This window comes from Typopeltis vanoorti, chromosome 26 (genome assembly GCF_054136105.1).
Source record: "Typopeltis vanoorti isolate ZY-2024b chromosome 26, IOZ_Tvanoo_1.0, whole genome shotgun sequence".
In the NCBI taxonomy this organism is placed as follows: Eukaryota; Metazoa; Arthropoda; class Arachnida; order Uropygi; family Thelyphonidae; genus Typopeltis; species Typopeltis vanoorti.
The window spans coordinates 21,957,998-21,979,296 of record NC_143574.1 but is presented as its reverse complement, the minus strand read 5'-3'; the positions used below and the strand labels follow the sequence as shown (position 1 = coordinate 21,979,296).

Sequence of the window (21,299 nt, the reverse complement as noted above, 5' to 3'; positions counted from 1 at the left end):
TACTTAAGTCATCTATTATCATTAGTTGTACTTCTCCTCTCCTGTCTCTTCTGCCATTCCTAAAAATGGTATAACCATTACACTCAATCCCAGTTACCATATCTGATTCTGATAGCCAGTTTTACTAAAGCCAACATTCTTAGGCCACATCATATTCAATAAAGCAACAAACTAAACCCTTTGTGTCTGATGCTCCTGGCATTTGTGTACAGACATAACAAATTACCATCTAGCCTATTCTTATAATCAGATATGCAATCTATTTGCCTTGTTGTAGAACTTTCTCTTTTTCCTCCCCAGACATACTCAAAAGGTCTAAACCCAAGGCATATTTTTCCACCCCTTTGCCAGATACATAACCATGTTCAGTGCGATTCTTACTTTATCATAGCTGAACTTTCACACACATTTTTTCCATCCCCCCCCCCGGATGATCTAGTTTCCCTGACTCTCTGCATTAGGTCTCATACCAATAAGTAACTCTCACTATGTTTTCTCACTATATATATCACTATGTAAATAATAGAACTAGAGAATTGGATTATATTTTAATATGTTATAATATTTTTGTTTTGTATCTTGAAAGAAAAGTCTTCTTTTTCCTTTTCAGGCTTATAGGCCAAGTGGCCGGTTCCAGACTCAGTTCCATCTTTTTAAGGGTCTTCCTCTGCATCAGGTATCTTTTGGGTGGTAATTTAGAATTTGTTTAGGTATTCTGCTTCTGTTTATTCTCAATATGTGTTCTTTCCATTTTTCTCTATAGCAAATGACTGTTTTATTTAGGGAGTTTGTAATTCCAGGTTTATTTCTGATTTCGCTGCTTTTCATTTTGTCCATTGATTGATTTTATTGTAAAGCATCATGTATTATTGTGATTCTAAGCAAGTCCTGTTCATCATCTTTTCACTTTTGCTTATTTTGATTTTGCCATGATTTGTACTTTTGTAAAACAACTTAAATTACCAAACATATGGCCTCAGACTTATACCAATCTTGCTGAACTAGTTGATAAACTTTCATTGCATCACAGTAGTGTAGATATTTGTAAAACATTTTATATATAAGCTAATATAATACTGAATGATTAATTATCCTAAAAACATGATGCAACATTTTTAACCACATATATGCAAAAAGCATGTCAAAATTAATGTAAGAAATTCTTGATAAAAAGAACTTTATTTTTAAATATTATGCCATATTTGGGGAAATGGCTACTATTTAGAGGAAATTAATTACATAAAATGATTAATTGTATATTTCATCCTTTATGTGAGGATCATCATCATCCTCACTATATGGAGGAAACCACCAAATAATCTAATCATGCTGTGGTAAACTGCAGTAACATGGAATTAATTAATCTCAGTTAACATGATCTCATGACTATCAATTGATCAAGAAGCTATGGAATTACATTAAATGATGTAATATTGGAATTACATTAAATGATGTGCACACATGGCATAAAAAGTTGTCTTGTGTTAGAGTAAAACAGTATACTTTATGTATGTTTGTATTTTAGTATGTTTCACCAAGTAAAACAGTATACTTTTATACTGTTTTACTTGGTTAACAGTAAAACAGTCAAGTGATGCAAAGGTTGCTCGATTACAGTTAATCCACTAATGGCTCTGCAATTGTCGTAAAGAGATTAATGACAAAAGAGGATAATTACATGATAAAAGGCAGAATACCACTCTCATGTTTTGATCCATGAAAAATCATAAGGTGGTCTGAGTATTTCAACCACGTTGGCTGATTGGGAGATTAATAAATTTCTTGATTACTTTAGAAAAAAAATCAGGTAAGGGCAATAGGATGTCAGTTAGATGGTAAAGATTTGTGACCCTTCATAGTAATAGGTTTGATTTTGATAATGTCTAAGCTGCAAGATAAATAATAGTGTAATAAAAGAATATAAAATAGGAGTCAACTTAGGAGGATAAGCCTTAAGAATAATTACAGAGATTAACAATCATCTAATATTAAGATTATGTGCTAGTTTAAGCTCATTATTAGATTTAATGGAATGAATACAGCAAGAGGAACAGTAAAATACAACCATGGGCTCTCCCTCTTTTAGTAAATTTCTTTATTGAACATTTTAAAAAACATTCCCTTGATACTGCCATTCTCAAACCATGTATCTGGCTAAGATAGAGATTCATTGCAGGAGGAACACCCATTACACAAAGCTTATCAAACAATGCCTTAAACTCATTCAGTGTGAGTTTTATACAATCCTACCAATTCAATTTATTTAACAGTTGTGTTGTATACAGTCTATCAAAAGCTTTTGCAAAATTTAAATATGCCACTGTATGCACATCTTTCTTGTCCAATATATTTATCATCTTGTTATAATACATAAGTTAAAACATAACTTTCCTTGAACAAACTCATGCTCACTAATCTCTCCAATACTTTAACCACAACTCCAGATATACAGATTCCTTGTATTCCCGTTCCTTTGATTTGCTTGTTTCTACACACTAATGCTGTACCATTATTTTCTGTACAAAACATCTGTACTTTCATTTCATTAAAGTTGATTACTGTGTAATTAACTGTGTCATCGTAATTTAGTGTTTACCTTATAAATTGTTCACTGAATACTTGAGCTATGTCATTTGCAGCAGTTATTATTCCACCATCTTCATCCATTAACATTATCTTACCAAAATCATTCTTCCTTCTACTTGCCATATATCTGAAAAACTGTCCAGGGTTTTTCTTGGTCTGATTTGCTAATTTCTGCTCATACTATCATTTTGCTGTTCTCTTGTCTATCAGTTTGCTCTGCTCATCTCCTGTTCAGTCCCTCTACAAACACCTTCTCCACATTCTGCCACATATACATGTTGCACTTGTGTTGATGAGCCATTCTCGAAAACAAGCTGTGCTGCTGCAGATGTTGTTCATATTGCAATTTTGTCATCATTCGCAGCAAGCCCTAGAAAATAAACATCTGTTTCAAACAAACACAGCTCCACAATCAGCCAGTTAGACTACGTTATGAAGAAAAGAAGAAAGCTTTTTGAAAATTCCTAGAAAATAAATTAGCATGTGTAGTCTGTAAAACTTCTGGGAGGACTTTGCTAAGAATGTAGGAGATAAATATCAGGAAGGTGGGAAAATGTTCTGGATGCTATTAAAAAAGCTTTGATATGGAGGAATGAGTATTATAAGAGGAATTACAGATGGTAAAGATAATTGTAGAAAATAGTAGAAAATTCCATCAGAAACACAAAGCTGCTGGAGCAGATGATATTTGACTAGAAATGTTCAAATATGGAAGTATAGGACAGAAGATTGAATTTCAGATAATGGAGTAGTGCTTTCATAGTGCTTAGCCATAAAAAGGAAAATAAAACTGAATGTGAGAATTACCTAGGAATTTCGGAGTGTCCAGTAAGATTTATGGAAGTATACTTGAGAAGAAGAAGATAAAAAATTTGCATAATGGAAACTTGAAGAAAGTTGTCATGATCAGATTTTCACTTTACAGAAATTCTAGGAATATAACAAGGATTTGTATTTGAGATTTTCTGACTTGGAAAAAATATATGACAATTTGTCAAGAGAAAAGCTGTTCATAATTGAACGTTCCTCAGAGCAATCGATACTCTATATTACAGTTGCAAGTCAGCACTAAAATTTGAAGGAGATACAGGAAGATGGTTTGATGTTAAATCAGGTATGAAATAAGGGTGTGCATTATAAGGTTTATATTCCCGCGACTTATATCCATATTTTTAAATTAATACTGGCAAAAAGAAAACGTGAAAAAGAAACACAAACAGTTTAATAAAGTAATGACTAGTTACTTTATTAAACTAATGTACCTCACTATTTGTATCCTTTTTCAGAGTGATGCAATACACATATAAAGAGGTATTAACATGGAGATTTCTAAATAACAAACCATAATTTTTTTAATTATTCAATATGTGACAGATGTTGAGTGTAGCAACGAGATATCATGAATGTTGTCATTGTTACAGGATATAGCATATCTTGTCTTTAGTCTAATTCATCAGTACATAGATTTATGTATGCTGTCCAGAGTTGATTTAATAACAAGCATTGGTTTTTATTACACTGGGTTGGATATTGTATCATCTCACTAGCCTCCTTAAATTTGCATACATAAGTGGTAAATTCTATGTATGGTATTTTTGTGAGTTGCCAATTATCTTGATGGTTTTCATTGGTAGTGTGTAAAGCTAATCTGGATTTCTCTGTCCATTTTTTCTCTACATCTCTGATCATATTTGTTTGGAGATTTCTCCAGATCGTCTCATCTATTCAACATAACCACCACCATAATTACAATAGATTTTATAAACTCTTGGTTTCTTCATAGGTAGATGTGGTTGTTTTGGTGATCTTAACATCATGGAGATTTTGTAGAGGTCTAAAGGAAACTTTCAAGTTATGTTTTTGTCAGACTTTCACTATTTTGTCTGTAACATTTTGGAATTAAGTTAAAGAAACAATGCCTTTGTAGTGTTCTTATTGTTGTCTTGGAGCCTGTTTATTCAATATGCTATTAATAGTTCTCATGTTGTAATCTTTTTTTTTTTTTTTTTTTTTTGTCAAAAAGACTGTGATATCACCTGTACAGGTTCTGCCATCAGGTCCTTATGGGCAAGACTACAAGAACACTTCCGTGACTGTAACATCCCTATTCCAGGACATTTAAACACTAAAAAATGCAACATCAAAAAGAAAAATAGAATACAAAGTACAGGGAAAACAGAAATAGCAGTTCACACCCTTGAACAGAAACATACCTTGCAAATCGACAAGACCATCATAATAGACAGACAAGACAATGAAAGAATGCTTAGAATATCAAAAACGATAGCCATAAAATGTGATGAGAACTCAATTAACGTCCACCAACCCTACATAATCTCTGAGGGCTGGAAGCTCCACAACATAAAAATTCGGTCACAACTCTGACCAATAGATGATAACACAAACACTTCAAAGACAGAAACACCAAGCCGACACAACATAGCATCCACTTCCTCTGTGAGTTCAGATGACAACAAACATGGTCAAAAGAGCTTGCACCCTGTCAACCCTCTCCCTGGCCCCCTTTTCTCATAAACCCTTCCCCTTCCTCTAAAAAAGTTTCTATTTTCAGCCCCCTTTTTCATCCTTTTCCCACCCTACAAAAAAAGCGCTCTGTCCACCCGTAAAAATAATATATGTATATATTATATATAAAAAACCTGGGTTTTTTCAAATTAATTCTCCCACATTGCCTAAGTCCTCCCCCCACTCCCCTTTCAACACCATAACAGCAGAAGTATGCACACCACAGAAAGAAGACAGGCAACAGCATCCAAGAAAAGGTATGGGCGAATTTTCCTCTATTATGCCACATATATTTGTCTCAAAAATATATCTGCAATGCCCTAAGAATTCTTGAGTAAAAAGCCAATGACATTAAAAAAAGGGGGCACTCCTAAACAAAAGCAGGCAAAATAGCTGTAAAAATAGTATTTTTTTTTAAAGAATATCTATACCCTCTGTCCGAAAAGAAACCGAAATTTTGATAGAAAATAAATCATAGGCCAATTATAATTATTCAAATCATTTATTTCAATCAATATACTCTCCCTCAGCTTCGATACAGCGTTTGGATAGCTGAAGGAATATAGATGAAAACAGGATGTCTTCTAGATGTTCCAAATAAAAGTTGGCTAGAGCAGGTGAAAATGGACTTCCCATGGCTGTTCCTTCCACTTTGTTGTAGAATTTGCTTTGACAAAAGAAATATCCAGAGTGCATCACAAAATCGAATAACATAGACGATATCTTTTCAGTGTGGCCTCGCAACAGATTCCTTACCTTCCTAAAAAGGAAGGTAAGGAATCTCCAAAATCCATTCTTTACATCCTCGTATTAAATTTACCATGGAGATGGAAAAAGACAAGTTATCCTTTTTTGACATCCTTCTCATCTGCTCACCTTCAGGTATTCTGACAACAAGTTTACAGAAATCCCACTTTTACTGGACGCTACATTCTCAAACAATCTGCCCATCATACTTATCAAAAAACAGGAATCATAAAATGTTTAATTCAACGAGCTAGAACTAATTGCTCAACTCCCATGAATTGCAGAAAGAACTTTCAACTATCAAACATCACATGAAATTAAATGGCTTCTCCGAAAAAAACTACACATCTGTTCGATTCCTACAATCCAATTCAGAACAACAAAGAATCAATACGTCGAGTTTCAATTCCATATATTTCCAGGATTTCAGAGTCAATTTCAAGAATTCTGAAGAAATATGATTTAACAGTCACTTATATCCCTATTAATAAAATATCTGCCTATTTCCTCTCTCCTAAACATAAATGCTTAATTATGTCTTTGCCTGGTGTATATCAAGTTCCTTGTAACTGCAATCTTCGTACTGTGGACAAACTGGACGTTCTATAGAAAAAAAGAATACAAGGACATCAATCATACATTCTTCACAACAAATCTGATAAGTCTGGATTGGTGCAGCATGGGATAGAGACAAGCCACAACATTTTCTGGTCCAAGACTTGCCTTCTACACCGATGTCGCTATAAATTCGAATGCCTATTCAAAGAGAGGCTATTGTTGGATCCTATGTTCTACTCTGATGTATATTCTAGCTGTTGACTGACCACACATTCGAACACAGAGAAAATTTATTTTTAACTGCGCCACTCTTATGTTCTAATTTGTGTAAGCAACGTTGTGAAATCAACCATCATTCTAGCACAATACTGTTATCAACTTAATTCAGGCCGAAGTTCTCCTTATTACATATATAGGGTTCCTGCTAAGATTCAAACTATTTTAATGAGCGGTGCAATGAAAGAAATCAGTCAAACACAAGATTCAACTCAAAAAAAAATTATTTAATGCTTTAACACATGAATTTACATCAAAACAAGAATTTCTAGTAGGGTTAATACAATTTAAGAATGAGTAAGTCCTCATTAAGACATTAGTAATTTACTCAGCTGAGTATATCATTTATGATTAGCATTTATGCATTTAAATTCTACTCTTCTTAATTATCCAAGATTCCAAATACAATTTCACTCTAAACAAAATTATCGTTCAATGTACTTCAAATATTGGTTCAGTTTAACTATTTAGAATAATCACATACCACAAGTCATTAGACATTCATTCAGCAACCTTTAAGTTTATCAATTTAACTCAATAGTTCTCAGAAAATTCAGTCTCAAATTTACGTTGCGTTCTCTCGTAACAGCCTTCTTTATATCACACATTCAATCCTGAACTATTAATCCAGAGATACTTCATATATTATGTTTATGAGGAAATGTTTCACTCTATCACACATTCAGTCTTGAACTATTAATTTCAGCAATATGAACTATATCACGTTCTCCAGAATTAAGCTTCGCTACTTCACACGAGGCATAGAAAAGGTATCCTTACTGGTATAGACAACATAGCTTCCTCATTATGGAGAATCCTGGAAAACTCTCCTTGGTTCTTGAATACTTTCACTTTGAGAACACACAAATATTATAGAATCCTGGGTTTCAGTAACTGATTAGTCAACTCAGGAGAATTTATCTTCTTGCTCGTAATTGTTTAACTTTCAATATTTCTTACTCATTCTTATTATTTTTTCGTCCAACGCTATCCTTCAGCGAAGCGATAAGAATTTATAAAAGAATAAGAGCTCGAAGAAAGATAAGTCAAAATACAGAGCGGTTCCCAATCCTTCCTATTCCGTTCAGCCCCAGGTTATTTCTTCTTTCCTATTCTCGTGTCCTTCCTTTATGTACTACTCATGACATCCTCCTCTCTCTCTTCCTGCCAAATTCTGGTTCTAACTCTTTTTTGTTGATACCGAACTGGCTTCTTGCATACTGTACAGTAACTCACGACCAGGCATGCATTGGCTAAAAATAACATAATTTCTCACAACAACCAATAAAATCTTATTTTGAAGAATTACTTGGATACATTACATTTTACTAATAACATAAAAAGATTGAATAATTCACAATTTTTATTTCTGATTCAGTAATATTAATTTCATAATAATAAATGATACTTAATATACAGTTTTCACAACTGCACTTCATCTCAAAACAATAAATGAACAAATAAATATTAATAAACATAACTTGAAAAAAATCATATGAATAGCATACTATTAATAAGAGATTATTAGTCTGATGAGCAAATTTGGCTTAGGGAATGGCTGATTGTGTTGGACTCTGAATGAAGTATTAATAATTTCCAATTCTCCTCTTTCAGAATCCAACACTATGGCTTTACTTCAGTGCCCTAACTTGAATCGAAATGATTGTATACCCTTTGTCCAAAAACAAACTGAACTTTTGTTAGAAAATAAAACACAGGCCCATTATAATTATTCAAATCATTTATTTCAATCAATATATACTCTCCCTCAGCTTTCTTACAGCGTTTGGCATGTAACGAATCAATTAATTCGTTAAATGATTTTTTATATCAGTTTTTGGGATACTGTTGAGGGTCATGGTTACTGCTGCTTGAACATTTTCAATAGTGTCGTATTGCTTTCCTTTCATCAACAAATGAAGTCAGGGGAAGAGAAAGAAGTCACAGGGTGCTAAATCAGGCGAATACGGCGAGTGAGCCAACACACAAACTTGGTTTTGCTCAAAAACTGTCCCACGATGTTTGAACGATGAGATGGTGCATTTTCATGCAAAAGTGACCAGCTGCCTGCATCACGACATTCATGCCATACGCGACGAATTCTCACTATCAGTCGCTTCAAAACTTCAAGATAAAACTTGCCGTTGATCGTCTGACCAGGCGGAACAAATTCTTTGTGGAAAATGCCCTTTGAATCATAGAAACAAATCAGCATTGTCTTTGCTTTTGACTTCTCTAAGTGAATTTTTTTCAGATGCCCCTCTTCTGGTGGTCTTCACTCAGCACTCTGGCACTTTGTTTTGGGCTCATACTCAAGACACCACGTTTCATCATCAGTAGCGATCATTTCATGGAACTTTGAGACCTTACAAGTGGTTTTAATCAGGTTCTTACAGTGTTCAATTTGATATTTTTTTGTCGTTGGTCAACTTGTGGGGAAGAAATCGCGAATTCAATTTACGAAGTATCAAACTCTCAGTCAAAATCTTGTGCACGGTTGATTTTGGAATCCCCAATTCATCTTCAATCAATCGTACGGCATGAATATTGTGATGACCGACCGTTCATCAAAACACACTGTCACTCTTGGCACTATAACTCTGCTTCTAATGAAACAAATGTTAAACAGTTGACACAACACTAATGAAGGTTGTTGCTTTCGACAACAAAAAGATACAACAAGTGGCACCACTAGTTTCTTCTATTTTTGAAAAGTTCGGTTTCTTTTTGGACAGAGGGTGTAATATAAGTTACCTCCTTGTTTCATTTATTATCATGCTTGATAATGTAATGTCAGTCTCTCTCTCTCTTATCCTTTTAATGATTTTTTGTGCCAGGTGGTAGAGGAAACTGACATTTAGATATTGACCTGTTTTAAACTGCTGTGATTTTCAATTGAGATGAGAACATCCAAGAAGGAAATGAATCTGTCTTTTTCTTCCTCTGATGTAAATTTGATTTTGTGATTGAAATCATTAAGGATGTCTGCGAAGTTTTGTAGAGATTCTTCTGAGCCCGACCAAATGATGAAAACATTGTCCACATATCTCACCCATAATCTTGGTTTGGTATGATATTTTTCAATAGCTGATTGTGTAAACTTTTCCATGTATAGGTTTTCTAGGTGTGGAGAAATTGTTGCACTCATTGCTAAATCTTCACGTTGTTCAAAAAGCACTCTTGGAATTTGAAAAAGTGTTCTCTATGCAATGTTTGAAAAGTTTAACAGTATCAGGTTGGAGGATGTCTTCTAAAATTGGGATCATTTCTTCTCTTGGAACATTGACGAATAAGTTTTTTGCATCCAAAATAACCACGATGCTTGTGAGATTAAATTTAATGTTTTTTATTTTGTTTGGGAAATCTTTATAGTTTATTATTATTCTTTTTATGTAATATGTTTTTTCCTACATGTTCTAGTAGGTTAGATAGAAAAAAAATGGTGATATAAATCTGGATTGGCCTTTCACAATACTAGTGAAAACCACCAAATTAATTGGCAACTCACAAAAATACTGTACAAAGGATTTATTACTTGTACACACAAATTTAAGGAAGCTAGTGAGATAATACGATGTCCGACTCATTGTAATAAAATCCAAAGCTTGATATTAAATCAACTCTGGGTGGCATACATAAGAAATCTGCATATTGATAAATTAAGCTGAGACAAAATATGCTATATCATGTGACAATGACCCAAGCTCATGATATCTCATTCCTACATTCAACGTTGTCATGTGTTGAATGAATTAAAAAATGACAGTTTGTTACTTAGAAAGCTCCACATTATATTTGTTTATTGTATCAATCTGAAGTACACAGTTATGATGTACGAAACTCATATTTAAATTATTAATTTGTTTTACTTTATATATATATATATTTTTTTTTTTTTGCCAGTTTTAATTTAAAAATGTGGGTGTTTATTATCTCCACTGTTATTCATCTATAGATCAAAATTGGAGATATTCAATTTAGCTCTACTTTATGCAGATGATGTTATACTCATAAATAAATCCAGTACTGGATTTATTAAAGAGTAAGTCTGCAGGATTACCTAAGTAAATTGAATAATAGTGGTAATAAATTTAGTTTGAAAATCAGCAATAAAAATACAAGATTATGAAAAGATACAGGAACATTGAAAATCTTCCTTTATCTTTTCAACTTTCCCCTGAGCAGAGAAAATATTTCAGATATTTATGTGTACAAATTTTAATGGCAGTGAACAATTAAGTATAGCAATAGACAACAGAGTTAGCAAAGCTGATATGGTAGGAATCAATGGAATAAATTTATAATGAATAACAGAAATATTAGAAAGAACAGTAACCTTGTTGTATAATTAAACACTGTTCAAATCAATTTTAACTTTTAAACTGAGCTGTTGAATTAACCTGTTGAGTTAACACTGATCAAGTGTTATTAGAAATAACACTTGATTGGAGATTGGAGACCACAGATAAAATTAGCGTTCAGAAAAATTATGGAGTGAACGGATGGCATCATTGGTAGAACCGTATTAAAAATTAGAAAATAATGTGTGATGTATGGAGTGCTAATCTAAGTTGGTATTGTCATGTAAACAGAATGAAGAGGAAAGGTTATCAAAGTAAATGTGTTTTGCCATGATAGCAGGGAAAAAGACTCAGAATATCAAAATGTAGGTGAATTGATGCCATAAGAAGCATAAAAGATGGAAAGAAATATAAAACCTGATGATTATTGGTGTCCTAATGGATAACAGATTAATTTGGAGAAATGTTGTTGACAGGAAGTTGATAATTATGTAAACTTTTCATGTAATACTGTCATAATAATATCCTATACCTGATAAGGGCACATATTAGGAATTTGGTGATGTTGATGAAATTTTAATTATCCAATGTTTTAAAAAAGAATTACACATATTGCAAAAAAAAAACAAAAAAACTTGATAGTACTGTGACTATTGAAAATATGATCATTTAAAGCCATTTGAAAAAGGAAAGCTCATCAGGAGAGACTCCAGACCATCCACACAAAATATACCTCTCCTTGAACTCATTAAGACAAAACGCTAACAATGGACTCTGGCAATACATTCTATTCAATCACAACTCTCCAAGTGAAAAATCAAGTACTCATTCCCCTACTAACAACACTTTTCTCAAATTCCAGGGATGTCCTCTTGTACTGCCGCCTCTAGCCAAGTGCTAAAACATTTCCCCTGCATCAATCCTATAAAACCCTTTAAGTAACTTAAATGTTTCTATCATATCTTCTCTTTTTCTCCTATCAACAAACGTCTACAATCCACACACCTTCAATCTATCTTCATAGATAACATTATGCAGACTACTCACCATCTCAGTTGCTTGCCTCTGCATCTTCTTCACCACTTCCTCATCCCCAAGAAACCCAGGAGACCAGATGTGGACATATCAAGAGGAATGTTCTTCAATAGCCAAGTAATCTTATAGGCAACCTTAGCAATATGTCCTCTAAACATTAACTCTCTGTCTACCACTACTTCTAAATCTCTAGCTTCATATTTTCCTGGAGTACAGTGCCATCAATGTGATGCAGCTTGTAATCTATTTATCCCAAAATGCATAACTTTACATATCTCCACATTAAACTGACACCCATTTTCTTTTGTCCATTCTGACAGCCTATTTAAATCATCCTGCAAGCTATCCACATCACCTTGATTAACTATTACTGTATAGAGTAATAGTTAATCTATCTGTCACATATATCTAATTTCTCATCATCAACAAACAACTGAATATTTCATATATCATTTATGTACAAATTAAACAGCAATGGTTCCAGCACTGAACCTTGCGACACACCACTAGTTACTTGCTTTTGTCTGGAATCTACTTCTCTGTATACCACTTTTTGAGATCTGTCCAACAACCACCCTGTTATCCATATAACCAAAGTCATGTTCGTCCCCATTTATTCTAATTTGCATGACGGACTTCCATGTGATATTCTGTCAAATGCTTTTGCAAAATCCAGCAGAATCATTGTATAGCCTTTTCCCTATCCAACTCAGCTGTCACCTCTTTTATATAAAGTTAGTAAATTAAATGACTGATCCTTCACAAAGCCATGTTGGCCCTTATAGAGTATCATATTCTTATCCACCCATTCTTGAATTCTCTTTTTGACCAATTTTTCCAGTACTTTTACCATCACCAACATACTGATTGGTCTATAATTTGCTGCCGCAGTCTTAGAACCTCCCTTATGCAATGGAATTGTTTTATCCTCTTTACACTCCCTTGGAATTCTACCAGAGGTGAGACTTAAATCAGCTTAGTCAGAAACATTGCCAATCCCCTTGCACATTCCTGCAAAACACAAGCTGATATCCCATATAATCCCACAACTGTATTTACATTGAGATTCTGCAATATCTTAAGAACCTTCAAGTTTATCTACTTCCATTCCGACATAAGTCTGTCACATATATCACAGCATTAACCTCATTTGGATGATACCTTGTAAAGTGGTCACTCAGTAACTCAATTTTTTTATCTGCTTCTGTTACCTTGTGACCATCAGCACTCATTACGATTATTCTTCCATAGACATTATTCCTCTTACTTGCCACATAGAGAACTCTTTGGGATTTCCTTTGGCTTACTTGGCTAGATTCTTCTCGTAATCTGATTTTGCCTTCCTTGTCATGTTGGTCATCTTTCTTGCCTGAGCGTGATACTGTTAATGAGTTTGCTGGTCTCCTTTCTCCTTATATACCCTCCACAGCATTTTCTGAATCTCATGCTCAGTGACATTACTCACCCATCTAGCTCCTACCAGATTTACCCTCCTTACCATAGGTATATAATTTAATTTTGCTTTCTCGAGATGCCCCTTAACTATCTCCCATGCACTACTAATATCCTTTCCTTGCAGGGTTTTATTCCATGGCACAACTTCAATCTTTCTCCTAAGCTTGTTATAATCATCTGCCTTGTAGTTCCACATATATCACTTCTTGACAGAAGCTCTTCTGATTCTATTACCAGGTCCAATTCTTTTGATTTCATGCTTTATCCTGTAAAGAATAACATGCAAGTGCACTATTTTCTTATTAGGTCTATTTTATTCTCCTGTATTTCCGCTGCCATATGTTCAATATATATTATGGGATTAAGAATTTCCATTTTTCTGTCGATATCATCTACTCTACTTTGTTTCGTTCTCACCACCTAACTTGCACTTGCTGTTGAAACACTTAACAAACACTCATGCACCAGTTTCACTCTCCTTCCATAAATCCTTTAATTTTCATGACAGATACGTTTCACTATATATATGCTGAAAGTTTTTCCACTTGGTTATACTATAAATTAAAGATGCCAAGAAATTGTATTCTTTGTTTAATCCTTGATCCAAGTGTAAGCAAACAAAGTTTTCACGTGAAGTAAACTTCATGACTGGGCAACTCGTATATAGGCTAATGACTTCACATCACTTGCTTTAGTATCCCTTGGTATTTTGCTGTTATAATGTAGTTGAAAGAACTATGGTGTATCTGTTGGTGAAATACCTGGGTTCAAATTCTCTGAAAGGATGCAAGGAATTTTTTTCTGAGCATTTTGTGCTTTTCTCATTATGGGATACTAAGGCAAGTAATGTGAAGTCATTAGCCTCTATATATGAGCTGCCTAGTCGTGAAATTACTTGATGTGCAAATTTTGTTTGCTTACACTTGGATAAAGGATTAAACCAAGAATATAATTTTTTGGCATCTTTAATTAAAAGTACACCTGTTATATCTTTTTGTCAGTGAAAGTGGCAACCTTCATTAGTGTTGTGTCAACCGTTTATGACATTTGTTTCATTAGAAGCACAGTTATAGTGCCAAGTATGTTTTGACGAACGGTTGATCATCACGATTCATGCTGTACTATGCAACGAATTCTTACCGAGTGGAGAATTCTTTGGTGTGTGTTTTGCTGGAGCATATCAATTGCTTCAAAACTTCGAGATAAAACTCACCATTGACCATTTGGCCAGACAGAACAAATTCTTTGTGGAATCGTAGAAACAAATCAGCATTGTCTTTACTTTTGACTTCTCCAAGCGACTTTTTTTTGGATGCCTGTCTTCTGGTGGTCTCCACTCAGCACTCTGGCACTTTGTTTCAGGCTCATACTCAAAACATCTCGTTTCGTCAGCGCTGAACCCAATAATGATTGTTTCAAGGAAGTTTGAATCCTTACGAGTGGTTTTAATGAGGTCCTCGCAGTGTTCAATTCGATACATTTTTTGGTTATCAGTCAACTTGTGGGGAACAAATCGCAAATTCAGTTTATGAAGGCCCAAACTCTCGGATCAAAATGTTATGCACGGTTTGATTTTGGAATCTCCAATTCATCTTCAATCAATTTCACAGACTATTTTGGATTTTCTTTGATGAAATCACACACTCTTTGGATGTTAACTTCGCTCAGTCCAGTTTTTGGATGGCCAGGCTTTTTGTCATCCTCAATCGTCTCACAAAACAGGTGGCACCACTAGTTTCTTCTATTTTCGAAAAGTTTGGTGTTTCTTTTTGGACAGGAAGTGTATAACTAAGTTGAAAAACTTTCAACATCTATCTCTAATCCATAGTATTTTAGCAATAAGGTGTGACAGCTTTTGTCTACTTATAGAGAAATATGACTTCTGCATTGTTTCAATCTGGTATCACTTCTGGGTCTGGCTCCCACTGATGAGACCTCAATAAAGATTGAAACCAGTCTGGTTAGTGACCTTCCCATAATGCATAGCATTATACATGTCTGTAAGGGTATGTGCTTTGCATTGTGGGATACTAAGGCAAGCAATGTGAAGTCTCAATATATAAGTTGCCCAGAAGTGAAGTTTGCTTGCACTTGGATAAAGGATTAACCAAGAATATAATTTCTTGACATCTTTAATTTACATCTCACTACATGTTCTACATTGATTTTCATAATGAAGTAGAACCGTGTAACTGTATTCATCTGACTCCTATACTTATTTAATTTTCCTGTTATAATGTAATTGAAAGAACTATGCAGTGTATGTGTTGGTTGGAAATACCTGGGTTCAAATTCTTTGAAAGGGCGTAAAAATGTTTTTTTTTTTCTGAGCATTTTGTACTTTTCTCAGCAATCATTCTTACAACTTGATAATATCTCGGATCACTCATCAGAGCTCCCTGTCTCTTTCTTCATCAGCACTATTCCAGTTCACATATTATTTTTTCTAAACTTTTCATATCAGATCTCGCCATCTTTTTCTCTTATTTCGCTTTGATCTTTTCCCCCCTGTCTTCATTTCATAACATTTCACTTAGTATTCTTTCTGTATTCATTCTTTTTTTTTTTTGCATTCTCATACCACTTCAAGCAGGATATTATAAGCATTTCTTCATTATGCTTTAGTCCAAGGCAATCCTAAAGGCTATATTTTTTATAACATTTTGTACTAATTTTCAAAAAGAATCAGTACAACTTATAGTTGAGATTATTACATATAGAGTACTATATTTAATTCCTAAAATGGCATCAAAATTGATCTCTTTTAAACCATGTTCTTTTCTTTATAAATTTCTATTTAGGACAAAGATTACGAAAATGCAGTGTGCTCCTTTGTGAACTATGTTGAAGATAATCACCTGTTCCGTGCACAAATCTACAATGTATTCGGGCTCTTTTGGGCATTGTTTTTTATTGTAGGAATGGGTCAGGTTTCTCTTGCTGGTGCTTTTGCTGCATATTATTGGGCTTATAATAAACCTCATGACATTCCAAACTGTGCTTTAGCTGTAGGAACATGGAGATGTATTAGGTAAGAAAAAATTGTGTACGAAAAGTAAAATCTAGAAGGGGGGGATAAATAAATAAATAAATATAGATATATATATATATATATAGCATTGCTTAAAAGTCTTATTGGATTATATGTACAATTCTATTTTAAAAAATGCCAATCTATTATAAGACACGCACTCACCACTGAATTTACACTGAGTGGAGACCACCAGAAGAGGGGCATCCGAAAAAAAGTTGCTTAGAGAAGTCAAAAGTAAAGCCAATGCTGATTTGTTTCTACAACTCCACAAAGAATTTGTTCCACCTGGCCAAATGGTCAATGGTGAGTTTTATCTTGAAGTTTTGAAGCGATTGATATGCTCCAGCAAAACACACACCAACAATTTGTCCTCTTTCAAAATTGGACAAGTCTCCCATTTTCCAGTTTTTTTACCACAAGTTATCACTCAGTACGATCACTAATGCACTCCCATGGAGCACGAGAACTATAGAATGTAAACAAAACAAGAACATTCAGTGCCGTCACCACTGAATGTTCTTATTCTATTAAAGAATAGAAACACTAAATATCTTAATGTTTCTATTATTTTGTCCAGTCCTTGTATAAGCTGTTGACTTCACATCAATTGCCTCAGTATCCCATAATCCACAGAATAATTCCTTTCGGATGTGAATATCACTATTCATATTGGGAAGGATCACTACCTGCCCCACACATATTGGCCACTGAATTATAAATCTTTACACTCATCTATGTAAATATCATTTATGCAAAATATATCCAAAAATACTTAGTCAAAAATTCTTGTAAATGTTTTTACAAGATGATTTCCCTGATGACGTTAAATTGTTTTACCATCAGTGCAGATTAATTCACATGACAGAATGAATTATATAAGGAAATAGAAGGCACAGCCACGAGCAGTGGCTGTGCCTTCTTTTTCTTGCCTGCTTTTGCTGATTACACCATGGAGCATTTGAAAAGCAAACTTTTTAATAACACTATTTTTCTTCAACCTCTTAACTGGCTACATTTTGTTGATATCTCCACAGTCTGATCCTACTCTGAAACAGAATTACTTCAATTTTTGGACAGAATAAACTCCTTATGTACTTGTATGAACTTCACTATTAAATGTGAATTTAACAGCAGTCTTTCCTTTCTGGATATCTTAATCTGCAACTATTCATGCAATATTGAGTTTTTCATTTATAGGAACTTTCTTCTATGACAGGTATATCAACCTTGCTTCACATCATTATTATCCTTCACAAAAGACAGGTATTGTCAAGTCTTGTACACAGAGCATGTGCAGTTTATTATTTCGACTCCCTTCTATTAGTAGGAGAGTTAAATAAAATAATAATCACATTGTCATCTAATGTATATAAAGAAACCACCATCCAGAAAACAATCGATGATCTTAGGATTTCCATATCCTCACTTAAAGGAACTTTTGAACAAATGGCAAGGATTTGCTGCAAATACAATCTTTATGCTATTTTCAAACCAGGATGAAAATTCTTCTTCTTTCCTACTAACTACTAAAGATAAATTGCCTCCACTTGTTCTTATTCTTAGTGAAATCTCCCAATCGTGATTTCTCAAGTGAAGACTGCATGACTGCTCTCACCATTTGGAAGCATAACCATCAATTCATTTATAAGCAGATTCTGAGATGCTGTTACCAGATCCAATGGTCTTGCACCATAGGTCCCTTTCATCACTTGCTTCTTAAAATAGCTATCCCTGTGTAATTCTATAAATTCTCTTTCTATTGGCTTCCATGCTGTTGTCTTCTAACAGTATATGGCCATAGTCGAAATTGCTTACAATGATAGTCTATTTTGTATCTGTATGATACAGTATGATACTGATGATCTAGCATTATGGAATATCATTTGTAAGGAAAGGTGATGGACCTGCCCCATGAAATAGGCTATCCTTTTGAGCAACCATATCCCCTTCCAGCAAGTCCCATTTAATACAAACATAGAGTTGTAATCTGACTCTCAGTCTGAACAGTATGCTTTATCTACCTGTTGCAGATATCTCTCAGGATGGCCTTGATAACATCAGATACAACACTGGGATAGTACCCGACATCTGAGGAAGAATTGTCAAGTGCAGGCTTAACACAACAATCTCATCCTCTTGAACACAGGAAGCAACACCTTCTTCCACATGCCTACCCAAATATTCATTACCATTGACTTAACTATCTACTCCCCCTTCCACTTACCACAGGGAGTGATCTTCACTTTTTTGCATTGGCAGCCATGTACTACATCGTTGTGATGTACATCAGGTGATGGTGTGTATTACACAAGCTGCTCCCATGTTTCCCTAATCCCGGGTGGAATGCTGATTGCACAACAGCAAAGGAAGCACAGAAGAAAGCTTGGAGTTTCTTCCACAGATACCCAACAACAAACCTCATTGCATAATGAAGGTTTATTTTCTTGATCCTGAGAATTAGTAATAATATTTTTGGTTTACAGATCAAGTGTTGATCAATTTTATTAACTTAACCAACTAGTTTTGCCAAACTTTAACTGTTAGCATCTTCAGGGCACTTACGTATAGGCCGAAACAATCTCACAATTATGTGTAACTATAAAACTGACAAGAATAACTGTAAAAAAATGACTAGAATAATTACAAATAAAATAGTATCGAACGTGCGTGAAACACGTATTGCATGTACAAGATTAGCTAGCTGTTGCTAAGGAACTTTCTGTAGTTTGTATTCAAGTTTATTTCTTTTGTTTTTAAAGATTTGATTAGGGTTTTCCATATCTCTGGGAGTATTAGGCCTTGATTTCTGTTAAGGTCGACAGTAGAACAGGCGACTGGCTGCTTTTTTGAAAATTCTTGAATGATAATCTTCCTCTAAGTAAGGGGAACAACTTTTGTCCCACTTGTTGACATGGTTAGTTGTAGAGAAATGAGACAATAGGCCAGAAATGTCCTGTCTGTTGTTTTTGATATAGCCAATGTGCTCTTTTTGCCTGATTTCAAGGCTTCTCGAAGTCTGTCTGATGTAACTAGAGCCACACGAGCATGAAATATTATAAACTCCAGCATATTTATAGAAAGGGTGGTTGTCTTTTGGAGATCTTAGTAGTTTACGAATAGATTCTATTGGTTTAAATGTTACTCTTATTTTGTGTTGTTTGAGGAGGCTGGCGAGCTTGTAAGAGATGCCACTTACAAACGGAATTGGAATAGTTTTTATATATTGAATATCTTCTTGTTCTTTTTTGTGGTGGTTCAGAAGAAAGGACTTTATTGACTAGTCTTCTTGGATAGCCGTTCAAGTACAGATTGTTGGAAATTTCCAACAATCTGTACTTGAACGGCTAAATATACTGGAGTTTATAATATTCCATGCTCGTGTGGCTCTAGTTACATTGGACAGACTTCGAGAAGCCTTGAAAAAGAGCACATTGACCATGTCAAAAACAACAGACAGGACATTTCTTGCCTATCGTCTCATTTCTCTATAACTAACAATGTCATCGAGTGGGACAAAAGTTGTTCCCCTTACTTAGAGGAAGATTACTATTCAAGAATTTTCAAAGAAGCAGCCACAGTCGCCCGTTCTACTGTCTAATGTGGAGGGAGGTATAAGAGTGGGGTGTCAATGAGAATACTGGGTGTGATTTGAATGCATTGCATATGCATATCATGAGTGCAGAGACAGCTAACATGTTTAAAGCATGATATGAAAAGCTATGTATGTGACAGTGTAATGAGGTCTTTTGACTCCATGTATATCTTTTGATAATAATCATTATCTCAAATTCCAAAACCATTGTTCTTGTTCATTCACTTTCTTCTTAGTACACACATCACTGCTTGCCTCATCATCTTGTTTGCTCCCTTATTTGAAATTTTGCTTTTCTGCACCACTGTCTGTTAGCATGCATTTCTGGCCTTTACCTTCTTCCCATAAACTACTTACATTTGTTATTGAATGTGTTACCCACATGATGTTGTACAAAATGTTCATATCTGATTCAAACAAAGGATGCACTGTCTCCATTGTTATATTATACTCATCCTTATCAGTACATATAAATGAATATATATAAAAAACTTAACTATACATACAATTGATTAATTCAGATTGATTAGTAATTAAAAGTAATTTAATTACTTTTAATTATTATTAATAAGGCTAAATATTATTAATAAGGTTAAATATTAAAAACTTGTCTTTACGGTAGTGACTATGAATGTTATACAGACAAGACCAGTAGCAGCTGTGAATGTGTTCCTTCCTTTTAGGGTTACACGCTGATCAGCATTCATTTTAAAAATTTTATGGAATTTACAACCGTGTTAAAAAAACTTTTTTTATTATTATCCTGACATTTCGATCTTCACATCAAGATCATCATCTGGAGCGTGCATAAATATACAGGACAAGCTGAGTTACATCATTAACTGTAAGCTAGAGAACCAATGATTTGATCACATGTTATTCTACTGGTGTGACCTCTTGTGAAAAAAATAATAAATAAATAAATAAATAAAAAATATTTTTACATCAAGCTAAATTCTGTTTTTACAATGACAAGAATAAACATTCTTTTAGATGGTTTTCTTTCAGAAACAATTGGTGTCCTATTTTTAGTATTACAATTCTTATTTTTGATTTACAATACTGGATTTTCTACAGTCCTGTTTATAGTTGTTCTTGGTGAGGAAGGTCGAATATATACCTTCCATATGTTTGGGATTTTTAAACCATCGTTATTGTTCAGATTGGGGTGTTTGCTGATAATCTCACA

At 34.1% G+C, this 21,299-nt stretch overlaps 1 protein-coding gene across 3 annotated transcripts in view; it reads left to right on the top strand.

Moving 5' to 3' along the window:
• The window catches only part of Ctl2 (Choline transporter-like 2), a 278,235-nt gene that overhangs the window by 186,362 nt on the left and 70,574 nt on the right, over positions 1 to 21,299 (top strand). For all 3 annotated transcript variants that reach the window (XM_090414973.1, XM_090414971.1, XM_090414972.1), the window contains one exon: positions 16,286 to 16,515. In XM_090414973.1, coding sequence (XP_090271099.1) covers positions 16,286 to 16,515 — 230 coding nt within the window. The remainder of the gene's footprint in view (positions 1 to 16,285; positions 16,516 to 21,299) is intronic.